Here is a 14,901-nt window from a genome sequence, read left to right on the forward strand (position 1 = left end):
ACAAAAAGGATCAGAAAGAGGTTTTGCATTATCCTATATAATAAAAGCCTAGTATGCAAATCAACCAAACAGTGGAACGTCTGGTCGCTATGACACGCACTGATCACTAGGGGGCAGACACTCAAAGCAGGAGCTACCCCCTGGTGGTCAGTGCGCTCCCACAAGGGGGCGCCACTCAGCCAGAGGCCGGGTTCAGGGCTGGCAAGCACAGCGTCGGTGGCAGGAGTCTCTCCTGCCTCCGAGGCAGTGCTAAGGAGCAGCGAACTGAGCCTTAAGGAGCAGTAAGCAGGTAGGCGGTAAGGAGTGATGGCTCCCAGACTGCGAGAGGGTTCAGGCCGGGCTGAGGGACTCTCCCCACCCCCGAGTGCACGAATTTTCGTGCACTGGGCCTCTAGTAAATATATAATTACATATCTTAAAAATGGAATTAGCTCTTACTGTGAAGGTGTAAGGCTTTGTCTTCTATGCTGTCTTCTATACATGTTAAGGTGAGCAAGAAGTCATCCCTTATCCTTACGGAATTATCTAGTAGAGGAATTAAGACAACTAATACAGGATAAAATATAGTAAGACTGTAATGAGGAATAAAGTGTTTGGTAGTAGGGTGTTTATCGATAATGCTATTTTAAATTGTGTATAAAGTGAATTCCTTGTTTTATCTTTTCATGTATCCTGTAGTGCAAGCATGTCAAACTCAGAGGCTAACACAGGCCAAATAAACAAGGTTTAAGTTTATGTGGGCCACAAAAAAACAAAAGTTTCAATTTTCATAGAAATGTAGGTTTATTTTGATAGAGACATGCTGAATACAAAGGGCTGAAATAAATGAGTAATCTATCTATACTTAATAAAAGGGTAATATGCTAATTAGACCGGATGGGCCGGACGTCTTCCAGACTTCCTTCCCGATGTCCTTCCTGACAAAGCCAGGGCACGGGTGAAGCTGCCTGGGACCCTGGGTGCCTGTGGCTGGCCACAGGGAGGGAAGCTCAGGTCCTGGTTGCCTGTGGCTGGCCTGAGGGAGAGAAGCCCGGGTTCCAGAAGAAAGCTGGTGCTGGCAGCCAGGGTAAGGAAGGCCTACTCTTGCACGAATTTCCGTGCATCAGGCCTCTAGTCATTAACAAAATAATAGAACATTTTCATAAAAATTAATATTTTTTCTTGAACATGAACTTACCAGACATTGAATAACTGCACAAATTAGTAAGCGTAACGCAAATAAACCTATTTTTCTTGTTCTCCGAAAGCAAAATATTTCCTGTTGCACACACCAAACAAGTCAGTCCAAGACTAATGACGTGGCAATCGGCTGTTAAAATATTCGCTGCTAGAATTAGTGGAGAGAAATGGTGCTCCTGTGTGTAAGGGAGAAAAGAATGCAACATGATTATAGTGATCAGTCATTAGAGAACATTGTAGTTTGTTATTAATAATTATGTATAACAGGATATTGTAAAAATTAAGTCACGAAATTTTTATTACAACGTTTCTTACATACTGTTATATTAGCTGGGTTGCAAAAATATTCCTTGTGGGTTTGCATGTGGCTCCCGGGCTGCAAATTTGACATGCTTGCTGTAATGGTTTCCTACTTACTGTTAGAAAATGTTTTCATATGCCTACTTTGACTTTTTATGAAATGATAATTTAATTAAATAATACTTAAGATTTTAGAAAGTTTATTTTATCTATGGTGTTTCTATTAATGATACAATTTTTTTTCAAAAGTTTTTTAATCAGGTTCTGATGCTTGGGAAAACATCTATCAGCGATTTGTCAGAACATGTCTTTGACTTAATTTTGGAACTCTATAATATCGATAGTCATTTGCTGCTTTCAGTTTTACCCCAGCTTGAATTCAAACTAAAGGTAACTATTCTAAAAATAATATTCTTTAGTCAACTAAACTAGCAAAGATCATTATTTGTGGCTTTTTAATTCTTATACTGGTTTTATCTGAGGATTACAGAAGTAATGGTATGTAATTATTATTTAAATTACATATTTGTGCCTTGCCTATTTGTGTATCTTGAAAGCCTGTCATGATTTTTAGCAAATAGTAGCTGCTTAATTAATTATTGGAAGGATGGTATTTTTCTCAAAATATTTTCCAGATAAATTCTAGGTTGTGACTCAGTTTTAAGGTCATAGCTATATATTAAGCTAATGTTTTCAAGTTTATAGTAGTTCTCAAAACCCCTTGACTGGGCTATAAAAATAGTTTAGGGTCTGTTATCCACATCATGTGAAATTCCTTTGTGCATATTATCTTATGCATTCCTATGGTAAAAGCACCTTTGCTTTTCATCTCTTAAAAGCATGTTCCCATTGACTTGACATTATTAGTTTCACTTGCAGATTTGGGGAATAATCTTTTTTCTTTCAAATTATTACAGGAAAATTAAAGCTGTTTATAATTAATAATCTTTGTTGATCCAGTGTACCACGAAGAAAAGTTCTTAACTTACTTCTATTATATCTTTTTTTCTAAAAATTTTGATTTGTCTTTTTAAAAACAACAAAATAAACTGTGTATTTTGGAAGTATAATAAATCTTGTTTTATTCTTGGGTGCATTTTTGGTATATTTCTTAGGTGAGTTATTTGATTTACCTGCCTCCCTGCTCCCCTTTTTTCATGTAGTTAGCAGTTTGATGAGGCATAGGCAGGCATACCTTTAATTATTTATTGGTCTGATTTTCTCTAATAAAAATATTGAATACTCTAAGAAATGTAAAAATAAGGAATTATCATTCCTACTTTCAGCAAATCTAACATCTAGTCTGAAAGGAAGAGGAAAATTTAATCCAGATCTAATAAAAGGCCAGATACTATAAGTGTCACAAAAGTTAAAAACAGCATACAATTGAAGCAAAGGAAACATCATGCAGAAGCATATAGAGGTAGGAAGGTGCTGGGTGAATTTGTAGAACACAGGGAATTATAGTTGGATGACAGCATAAAGAATATTTAAATCATTCCTGGCTGCACATTAGAATCTTCAGCTGTGGAACTATTAAAAACAAGCTCATATCCAGGCATTTAACCAAACCAGTTGATCAGAATTTCTGGCATAGGGTTCAGGCATCAGTTGTTTTTTTGTTTGTGTGTGTGTGTGTGTGTGTGTGTGTGTGTGTGTGTGTGTGTTTTGCTTTTTTATAGCCTTAGAGGTCATTCTAATGTACAGTCAGGGTTGAAAATTACTTACGTGGAAGAATAATGAGATAGTAGAGATGAGTTAGGTCATATTATGGGAGCTCTCAATGCTAGGCTGAAGCATTGGTTTAAAATTTAAAAAAAAATCGTATAATGCTGTTCACACCTTGAATATCAGTATGTGTGTGTTTTTTAATATTCCCAATTGTTACATATTATATTCAGTTCTAGAATTTGCTGGCTTATCCATTTAACCCCTGTCATCTGTTGGAGTTACCAAAATCAATAACAGTAAAATTGAGTTCTTGTCCCCAGAGTACCCACAATATAGTATAGAAAACAAATTTTAATTTTTGCATGTCCAAGGCTTCATCATATTATTGAACTCCATTATGAACCTGGTATATGAACATGAACTCTCCTACTGAGAGACCTCAGCATATATTTATTCCTACAAAGAGCTTAACCAGGACAATCATGTGGAATTCTCTGTTTACTGGAGGGCTTGTCCTTTATCAGTGTTTGTTCTTAAAAACCACAAATAGTTTTTTAACGGTTTGATGCAAGTTAGTTTTTGAATTTGACACTGAATAAAAGTAAGTCTCAATTGTAAGGGGAGAACCTCTTAACATTCACTCAAACTTTCAGATGTATTTTCATGTAGGAAGTACTGCTTTGATGTAATTTGAGATGATTAGAGCATTGAAGACTTAATTTTGTGAAAAGTATATTGATCATTTTTATATATAATATTTCATCTAGAGTTTATGGAAGGTTTTCTGTGCAATTGGAGGATAAGAGAAATAATGAGAAAATTATTCTGAATATATCTACTTCATGTTTTTAAAGCTATGGTTGTGTTTTGTTTTAGAGCAATGATAATGATGAACGCCTGCAAGTTGTTAAACTACTAGCAAAAATGTTTGGGGCAAAGGATTCAGAATTGGCTTCTCAAAACAAACCACTTTGGCAGTGTTACTTGGGCAGGTATATGATTTTGGTGTCCTGTTTAAAAGTCATGTATGTTTATATTTACTTATATCCCCTTAAAACACCATCCACATTTAAGTTTATTCTCTGAAATCATAAAAAATGAAGTTTTATGTTTTGGATTTTTTGAATGCTGATCATGATTATTCACATTTACAATTTTCCTTTTGTTTTTCATCTCATCTTGTCCTCAGTAATTTTTAAAATATGATACATTTAAAGTTCCCTCACAAAGTATTATAATCATGGAATTAAAATGTATTATCATATAGCAGTAATTAATTCTAACTAAAAATACATTAATGTGAGAGATAGCCCCTCCACAAAATAATTATATTTGGTTAGATTATTCGGAGATACATATTGTAAGGACAGTCACAGAATGAGTAAATGAATGATTATGTATGTTCCTCCTCCTAGCTTTCTTCCTTCCTCTTTTAAAGAAATGATAACCTATGTTCCTCATACACTTTTAATGACCCACAAACCTCCTGAAATTGGTTGCAAAATTTTGAGTGTGTTTGCTTATTTCTCTTTTCTGTGAGAAGGGTTCGTTTCTTTATGTTTCTAAAGGTATCCCTGACCTTGAATATATTAAAGCCACTTCAAGTGCCCTGGCTGAAGCCTACATTGACCCCAAGGATAAAGGATTCCCTCCCCGGTCCCCAAATTACTCTCGTAACAAATAATGTAATTAAGTTATTAATAGACAAATGGGATTTAAGGACTTATTCTATTTCCTTTGTATTAGAATATTTTTATTTAATCCTCACCTGAGGATGTATTTTCCATTGATTGTCAGGCAGAGTGGAAGGGAGGGAGGAAAGGAGGACTGAGAGAGAGAGAGAGAGAGAGAAGGGGGGGGGGAGGGAGGGAGAGAGGGGGAGAGAGAGAAATATTGATGTGAGAGAGACACATCGATTGGTTGCTTCCTGCATGTGCCCCCACTGGGGCCTGGAATTGAACCTAAAACCTAGGTACATGCCCTTGACTGGGAATTGAACCTGAGACTCTTCGTTCTGTGGGCCAATGCCCTAACCCCTGAGTCAGACTGGCCAGGACAATATTTTTATTTTTGTTACCACTTTTATTTCTATCTCAATCCCAGAATTATCAATGAATTATGATAAATTTTTGTCTCTTTAGTTTTTTTTAATTTTTTAAATAACTATATAAGCCTTTATAAGTACTGGCTAAGGGCTAAATCCTTAATCTGATTATCTCCTATAGATAAATAACATTTAACAAGTTATATTAAACTAACAAATATTAGCCCATTGTCATTTTGAGTTTTATTTTAGATTTTTTTTTCTTTAAATACAGTGGGACGTTCTTGAGTAGTAAAGCAAAATATTTTACAAGTGTAATTAAATTATAAGATTCAATTTAAAATCCATTTTGTTTAATGTGTTAAAACAAAAATACAGTTTTTACATATAGATATTTAAAGTATATCTTTAAATCAGGACTTGGATTACCCAGACTTCATAGGTTTTATGGAAGAAAAATCCTAATTTAAATGTATGTCAACTTACTATTACTTTGTAATTTTTTTCTTTTACTTGTAATGACAAAAAACTTTCACATTATTACCAATATCAAGGAGCTAGAATATTTCTTAAAGATAATTTATTTTATTTATTATGGCTGTATGGTACATGTTTCGTTGAGAAATTATAAACTGTATCTGGATTTAAAACACTCAAGAAATTTTATGAGATCATAGGCTAGAATTTATAATTTCTTTTTATAAAACAACATTTTTTTTCTAGTAATAAGCTTTTATGAGTAATGTGGTGCTTATTTTGAAGCCTTCTTATTTTCTTCTTTATAAAATGCTAAATTTTGTGTGTTATAGTATTAGGCAATGCAAGATTTGGAAACCTTTGATCTTACAGAATTAAGACATGAAAATAGCAAGTGGAAAATTCTCACTTCACTTTAATATTTTTGTTGTTTATTTTTTTTGACATTTTTATTGATTTCAGAGAGGAAGGGAGAGGGAGAGAGAGAGAACGAAAAATAAATCAGTGATGAGAAACAATGATTGATCGGCTGCCTCCTGCATGCTCCGCAATGGAGATTGAGCCCACAACCTGGGCATGTGCTGTGACCTTCTGGGCGTGTGCTGGTCAACGCTCAACTATTGAGCAATACCAGTTGGGCTTTTTTGTTGTTTCTTAAGGTTTTTAAGTTACTTTTGTAATCCATCATGAACTAATGTATATAGGCTTTGAATATCAATGTTTAGAGACAATTAGATATCATATGCTTCCCGGTAAAGGAACACAATGCCATATATAAAGTAGTCTTCCTAAAAAAATGAACCTAATATGATCATTTTTATATGATCTTAGGAAAAAAGGGAGCCTGTTAATTGACATCAGAATGATAAAATTAGCAAAATTTTAACTGGGAAAACACTATACACAAACAAAAAGCAGTTGCTTCACCAAATTATAAAGGAAAAAAAAGAAATGAAGGGAAAATATAAAATTAAAAAATACTTAAATGACATATCAACCAAATTTAAAATTAAAAGATACTTAAATGACATATCAACCAAATTTTTTTAGAGATGCTAATTTTTTTATTTCCATATAAAAATTGGCTTTGATATTAATGGGTATGTAATAATTGTGATGGTTAACTGGATAGGACTAAATTGGGCACAGTTATAATAGAGCCATCTATATTAATAATAGACAAACATGTAAATTGACCGTACCTTTGCAATGCACACAGCCAATCAGGAGTGAGTATGCAAATTAACCCGACAAGTTGGTGGGCCTGTGGGCAGTGCGCAGGCTCCGAGCAGCCAGGGGTGGGGCAGGACACCTGCCTACCTGCCCAGAGCCCGCTGCCCACCTGCTTGGAGCGCTGCCCAAGGTGACGAAGCCAGGCACCTTGCTCTGGGCTGATAGGCAGCGCACGCAGGCGCGGAGAGGCCAGTGGGCGGAGCGGGGCAGGACACCCGCCTTTGTCGCCTTGGGCAGCACGCTCTGGGCCTGTGGGCAGCACGTGTGGAAAGCCTCTGAGCCTGGGAAGCGGGCTGGCAGAGGGCGGCCTGTACTCCCCACATGGCGGTGGTGGCATCTGTGAGGGCGCCAAGCAGAGCCTGCTGGTTGAGCTGAAGTAGCGCCTGCAGGCCATCAGCACCAAGGAGTGGCTGCACAAGTCCCGCCTCCTGGCCCAGAAGGTGCGCGATTGCAGGGACAGCCATCATGGTGGGCCAGATTGACGTCTTCCTGGCTGTGCCACGGGGGTTTGCGGATCTGTGCAGCTGCAGGCCTCCGGTGCGCGCATCCTCTCCTTCCCCCCCCTGGTGTGCGAACGTCCCCCAGCACGCTGTCACAGTCCCGGACCATGGTTCGCACAAGTTCCCCCTCGTCCCTCCACCACACTTCCATCAACCCCAGCATACCTACATCCCCCACAGGATGTGCGCACGTCCCCTCCAGCATGCTCTCGTCCTTTGGAGAGTGTCTGGGTGTTCTGGGTGCTGAGGGTGGGCACCTGTGAGATGACAGTGAGAGGGCAGAGTGGTGATGCCCTGTTCCCGCGGAGGACAGTGCAGCAAGGAGATCACCTCCATGGGGCTAATGCAGGTGCTGAGGCGGGAGCAAGTGGGGACAGACACACCTGGTGGGCACGGGTGGCCCTTGCTGAGGTGCCTTCGGTCAGTGTTCAAGATCAGGAACCCAGAGGAGGTGAGGAGTTCCATCCTCTCAGTGAAACGGTGGGAAAGTCGGGGCGACTGCAGAGGAGGAATGTGCACTTTGGGTGCTGGCACCCATGAGCGAAGGCTGCCCTGACTGAGCCTCGCTCGCTTGGAGCCTAGCACGCTCCTGCAGGCAGCGGGTGACAGGACGTGCTTTTCCAAGTTAATGAGAGAAAACATTGATTCTCCCGCTGCCTTCGAAGGTGGAAAGTGGAGTGGGGACACATGCGGGGAGTGAGGGAAGTTCTCTGGGGGTTCCAAATCTGCCGTTGGTTCCTTTCACCACTGACTAGAGATATACAGGGTGTCCCCCCAAAATGTATACACACTTTGAATACCTACTCATCCCAATGAGTTTAAGCATGAAAAGAAAGAAACAGCAATGGAGCTGTCAACTATTAAAAGTGTGGGCACAAACCGGCAGTTGGACATTCCCGGAAGAGTCCCGGATTGGAGAGGGTGCAGGCTGGACTGAGGGGTACCCCCCCCCCACCCCCGTGCATGAATTTTGTGCACTGGGCTTCTGGTGTAAAATAATATGGGTTGAGTACCAGATTACCACACATTTGTGAATACCTCTGTATGAGAAAGAATACTTTGAGGAATAGTTTTCTTTTTAAACCTAGTATGAGTTTTATATAATGTATCTATGAACTATGTACACACATTATACTTTCATAAACATTTTAAAGTATTTATAGAAAAAAATTGTAGTTTTAATTCTTGTATTTGAGTCAAATATGTATTTAAACATGCCCCTTTAAAGTACATAGTTATCACAGGAGATAGTCCTAGTTCAGTGGTCGGCAAACTCATTAGTCAACAGAGCCAAATATCAACAGTACAACGATTGAAATTTCTTTTGAGAGCCAAATTTTTTAAACTTAAACTTCTTCTAATGCCACTTCTTCAAAATAGACTCGCCCAGGCCGTGGTATTTTGTGGAAGAGCCACACTCAAGGGGCCAAAGAGCCTCATGTGGCTCGCGAGCCGCAGTTTGCTGACCACGGTTCTAGTTTAATAAGGAGGTTTGAAAACATTTATGCACATACTAGAGGCCCAATGCATGAGTTTGTGCACGGGTGGGGTCCCTTGGCCTGGCCTGTGATTGGGGCAGATTGGGGCCGATGGGGGCTGGTCGGCTGGGGAGGGACCATGGGAGGTTGGACCGTAGGAGGTTGGACTGTGGGAGGTTGGCTGGCCGGCTGGCCGGCTGGCGAGGGACCTTCGGAGGGCTCCAGTGTGTGTCTGGCCCACTGGCCCCATCCCCATCAACCAGACCCCAGCAGCAAGCTAACCTACCGGTCAGAGGGTCTGCCACCTGGTGGTCAGTGCGCGTCATAGCAACTGATCAAAGGGTCAACCTATTGGTCAGACACTTAGCATATTATGCTCTTATTATATAGGACAATGGTATATCAAAAACTTTGATAAAGTCTCTGGGTCTACTTTGAATTATCCTATATAAGTTATTCTTTTAATTAGAGAAATTAATATAAATTGATTGCAGATTAAACATGTGTTTCTCTAATCTTAAAGATCACTGTGCCTTTATATTTTAACAGGTTTAATGATATTCATGTACCAATACGCCTGGAATGTGTAAAATTTGCTAGCCACTGTCTCATGAACCATCCTGATTTAGCAAAGGACTTAACAGGTACTGTATACCCATAATAACAAATATTTCTGGTGCTCTTTGGTGAAAAAATCCATTTTAAATATTTGGGGGATAAACAACCTTTTTTTTGTTTTTGTTATAGGTGAAGTCTTGTTTCAATTCGTCATCATCAGAGTTACTTTCTGAAGCTAGAATTTTTACTTCTAGTGCCTACTTAGGCTAGAAGCACCTATAAAATGTTGGTTTTATCAGAGACAATATTAATTTTGTAGTTTAAGGATATTTCTAAAAATATTTCAGGCATTTGGATTTGAACAGGTCTTGACTGTGACTAAATTATAATACAGACTTTAACATTTTCCAGTATTTGGGGAACTTAGGATAGAGTCATTATTTTGTAAGCTAATTTAACCATCCTAAAATGAAAGTAAGGTTTTTGAAATCTGTATAATTATAAGGCAGTTCAGAACTTTATATTTATGTAATAATGAGAAATCATGACTTTGACTATTATTCTGTTAACTATTTCAAAGTTATGGAATAGTTCAGAAAATGTAGATAAATATAACAGCTACTATGTCTTCCTAGAAATGTTAGCATTTTGCTGCATTGGCTTAAGATATTTAAAAAAAGAAAATAAATTTTACATTTAGTTAAAATGCCTCTCACAAACTATACTCCCTTCTTACTTCTACAGAAACCACTCTACTAAATTTGGTCTGTATCCTGTTCATGGTTTTCTATTAATGCTACATGTATATCTTTCCATAAATTATATATATTATTGTCATGTGCTTTAATATATTTATTTAATCCTTTGACTCTGATGTAGTTGAACTTATTTGTGCTTTCTTATTTTGTGTTCTATTTTCCATGCCTTTTCTTTTTTTTCTTTTTATTGAATGATTGTTTTTTTTAATCTAATAAATCTTTATTGTTCAGATTATTACAGTTGTTCTTTTTCCCCCCATAGCTCCCCTCCACCCACTTCCCACCCCACCCTCTGCCCTTACCTCCCCCCCTCACTGTCCTCATCCATAGGTGTACGATTTTTGTCCAGTCTCTTCCCGCACTCCCTACTCCTCTTTCCCCCTGAGAATTGTCAGTCCACTCCCTTTCTATTCCCCTGATTCTATTATATTCACCAGTTTATTCTGTTCATCAGATTTTTAATTCACTTGATTTTTAGGTTCACTTGTTGATAGATATGTATTTGTTGTTCATAATTTTTATCTTTACTTTTTTTCTTCTTCCTCTTCTTTAAGAATACCTTTCAGCATTTCATATAATACTGGTTTGGTGGTGATGAACTCCTTTAGCTTTTTCTTATCTGTGAAGCTCTTTATCTGACCTTCAATTCTGAATGATAGCTTTGCTGGGTAGAGTAATCTTGGTTGTAGGTTCTTGCTATTCATCACTTTGAAAATTTCTTGCCACTCCCGTCTGGCCTGCATACCTTCTGTTGAGAAATCAGCTGACAATCGTATGGGTGCTCCCTTGTAGGTAACTAACTGTTTTTCTCTTGCTGCTTTTAATATTCTCTCTTTGTCTTTTGCTCTTGGCATTTTAATTATGATGTGTCTTGGTGTGGTCCTCTTTGGATTCCTTTTGTTTGGGGTTCTCTGCACTTCCTGGACTTGTAAGTCTATTTCTTTCACCAGGTGGGGGAAGTTTTCTGTCATTATTTCTTCAAATAGGTTTTCAGTGTCTTGCTCTCTCTCTTCTTCTGGCACCCCCATAATTCAGATGTTGGTACACTTTAGGTTGTCCCAGAGGGTTCTTACACTATCTTCATATTTTTGGATTCTTTTTGCTTTTTGCTTTTCTGGTTGAGTGTTTTTTGCTTCTTTGTATTTCAAATCTTTGACTTGATTCTTGCGTTCCTCTAGTTTGCTGTTAGGTCTCTGTATAATATTTTTTATTTCAGTCAGTGTATGTTTATTTTCTAGTTGGTCCTTTTTCATATCCTCGAGGGTCTCGCTAAATTTATCGGCCTTTTCTAGGAAATTCTTGAAAAACCTTATAACCCTGGTTTTGAACTCTATATCCAGTCATATGCTTTCCTCAATTTCTTTCATTTGTGACCTGTTTCTTTGTCTCTGCATTTTCGCTGCTTCCCTGAGTTGGTAGAGTAGCTTTGTGTGCTAGGTGTCCTATAGGGCCCAGTGGCTCAGCCTCCCCAGTTACCTGAGGTGGACCCTCTTGGTGCACCCCTTTGTGGACTGTGTGTACAGCCTTGTTGTAGTTAAGTCTTGATTGTTGTTGGTATCACTAGGAGGAATTGACCTCCAGGCCAATTGGCTGTGAGGATCAGCTGTGTCTATGCTGGGAGAACTTCTGTGCTGGAGACACCCTTATGAGACAAGACTTGCAAATGTGCAAAAGCCTCTGTGGGGCGGATCCTCAGGGTGGAATAGACAGTCTTGGCTTCCCGTCAAATCTGCCCTATGAGGCCCCTGGGTCTCAGTGTCCCTCGGTAATCGCTGTAAGCACCTCTAAGAGAAAGCCACCCTTGAGTTTCGCCCTCGGCCAGACAGTCCAGTTTCTCCCCGAATGAGTCGGGGTTCCCAGAAACTCGCCCGGAACTGGAGTTCAGTGCAGTCGGGAGCTTCTGTCTCCCTCCTGCTTTACAAAGCCAGCCACGCACTCAGCCATCTGTGCTCTCAGCAGTCAGTCCTCTCTGCGTGCGCATGCCTCTGGACCTCTGCCTCCGCAGATCCCCTGAGTCTCAGTGTGCTTTCTCTTTTCCTGACAGTCCAGTTTCTCCCCAAATGAGTCTGGGTTCCCAGAAACTCGCCCGGAACTGGAGTTCAGCACAGTTGGGAGCATCAATCTCCCTCCCGCTTTAGAAAGCCAGCCGCTCACTCAGCCGCCCGTGCACTCAGCCGCCCGTCCTCTCCATGTGCTTGCGCGTCTCCGTACCTCAGCCTTTTGCAGCTCCTCTGAGTCTCAATGTGCTTTCCTCTTTCCTTCTAGTTGTAGAATTTCCACTCAGCCAGCTTTCCTGTGGTTCTGGGTGGTGTCCGTTTTGTCTTTTAGTTGTAGTTTTGATATTGTTGTGCGAGGCAGCAGTTTAGGTGTTTACCTATGCCACCATCTTGGTTTCTCCATCTCCATGCCTTTGCTTTTGTTCTGTTTTCTTCTCTTTTGCTCAATTGATTAGCTTCTCATTTTTTTTCTCCATGTGCTTGGATGTTAGCATTCATTTTTGTGCTTTCAATGCATAATAGATTAATGAAATCTATAAAGTTAATCAAAATTCTCCAGTATCTTTCTGATCAGTCAGGGACCTCTGAAAGCTAAAATTCTGAACACTCTTCTCATTTGTCACACTATTGCTTGTTATTTAGTTAATCTTTTTTTTACACTTTATACCAACGTTTACTACATTTGTAACTGCCCTTTTATACAGTACTAGAGGCCCAATGCACGAAATTCGTGCAAGAATAGGCCTTCCTTTGTCTGGCTGCTGGCACCGGCTTCCCTCTGGCACCCAGGACCCTGGCTTCCTTTGAAGCCCTGGCTTCATCCGGAAGGTTGTCTGGAAGGATATCCAGTCTAATTAACATAATACGCTTTTCTTATTATAGATTTGCTCACAGTTTTGTCTTAATTCTTAGTACTTCCTTCTGGTAAAATCACGAAGTTTAGCTTTTTGTAATATTTTTAACAATAGATTATTGCTTTCACATTTTGTTGAATTCTTGTCAGTCATATTCCAACAGTAGGTATTTACCAGTTTCATCTTTTTTCGGGTTGGGGGTAGGAGGAGGGAGAAATACCCTCCTTGGAACCCTCTATCTGCCTACTCATATCTGAATGTGAACTGCTGGCTCTGTGAGCTGCTTTATAGCATCGCTCATAAGACAGTTCAGTCTTCCTCCCTCTTTTTCGTGCCCCCTCTCCTTCTCATTCTTCCTTTCTGTGTGCTTGCAGGCTGTTGTAAGTACATCTGTGCATCTGTCTATCTTCCTTTTGTATCCTTCCTCCTATTTTCACATTGATGTTCCTTTCACCGTGGCATCCAGTTCTTGTGTTATTTATGCAGTATTCTCTGAGAAAACTAATCAGTGCTTTGGGGAAGTTTTCTTTTTTTCCTACAAAATGTCTGTTCAGCTAACTTTTTATTTGCTTTTCTCTCTATTTTCCATGTTAGAGGCTTTCCTTAAGTGCTTGACAATCCATGGCTATTTGTTCATAATTAAAGAGTGGGAGCTAAATAAAAAGCTGATTAGAAAGCCCTGAATATATGACTCTGACCTTTACTGTAGGGTGAATTTGATGGGTTGTGTCTTGGTAATGCCTCTTGAACTAGTCAGATTCCCCAGAAAAGAGTATCTTACCAAGAGTTTAAAATTCTAGTTGCTAGTGTCTGGGATTTTTATATTGTTTATTTATTTTTGAGTAATATTCCATTGTTGTGAATACACCATAATTAATTTATTCTTTTTTTCTTTTGATGGATATCTGGGTTGTTATGGTTTGGGGTTATTATAACTGAGATCACTGAGTATTCTTATACAAGTATTTCTGTGGATTTTATGTTTTTACTTCTTTTTGGAACCACTTAGGAGTGAAATTGCTGGTCATAGGGTAAATACATATTTAACTTTATAAGAAACACTATTTTCCACTTACACGAGAAATATTTGAGAGTTCTAGTTGTAAAGCGTCTTTGCTGACATTTTTTTATCAGTCTTTTTTTATTTTAGCTATTCTCATAGGTCTTGTTTTTTTGTGGTTTTAATTTGCTTTTTTCTATTGACTAATGAGATTGAGCATCATTTTTATGTATATATGGATATATTATTTTCTTTTATGAAGTGGCTGTTTAAAATTTAAACCTATCTTTTTTTTAATTGACTTGTTATTTTTTTGTTGTTGTTGATTTGTAGTAATTCTGTAGGTATTCTGGATTTTTTTAAGTATAAAAAAATTTAAGCAGTTTTTTCCATAGTCAGAACTTCAAAGCAAAGTTTATTATTGGCTAAATAATAGGTAGATGTGTTGATGAAAAAAAAATTGATTTCAGAGAAGAATGGAGAGAGAGAGAAATATCAGTGATGAGAGAGAATCATTGATTTGCGGCCTCCTGCTTGTCCCCTACCAGTGATCGAGCCTGTAACCCAGGCATGTGCCTTGACCAGAATAGAACTGAGATCTCTGGTTCATAGATCAATACTCAAGTATTGCTTTTTTAATAGCTATTTAAAAAATACTTTAGCTGTGAATTATTTCATCAATAATCATTTTAGTCCTTGGGTTATTTTGAAGATTTTTGTTGACTTAAGAAACATCCAAATTTGTAGAGAATTTTTATAAGAGATTATTTGAGCCAAATTTGACAATATAAGCAGGGAGCAAGATCTCAGATGCTCCTGAGAATAACAGTTTTGCACTTTCTTTTATGCATT

The 14,901-nt window shown here is 38.6% G+C and overlaps 1 protein-coding gene across 6 annotated transcripts in view; it reads left to right on the forward strand.

Moving 5' to 3' along the window:
- PDS5B (PDS5 cohesin associated factor B) overlaps window positions 1-14,901 on the forward strand; it is a 183,126-nt gene that overhangs the window by 30,856 nt on the left and 137,369 nt on the right. For all 6 annotated transcript variants that reach the window (XM_080659888.1, XM_080659889.1, XM_080659892.1 and 3 more), the window contains exons 7-9: window positions 1,729-1,869; window positions 4,027-4,142; window positions 9,432-9,526. In XM_080659888.1, coding sequence (XP_080516014.1) covers window positions 1,729-1,869; window positions 4,027-4,142; window positions 9,432-9,526 — 352 coding nt within the window. The remainder of the gene's footprint in view (window positions 1-1,728; window positions 1,870-4,026; window positions 4,143-9,431; window positions 9,527-14,901) is intronic.

This window comes from Plecotus auritus, assembly GCF_963455305.1.
Source record: "Plecotus auritus genome assembly, chromosome: 3".
NCBI lineage: Eukaryota > Metazoa > Chordata > Mammalia > Chiroptera > Vespertilionidae > Plecotus > Plecotus auritus.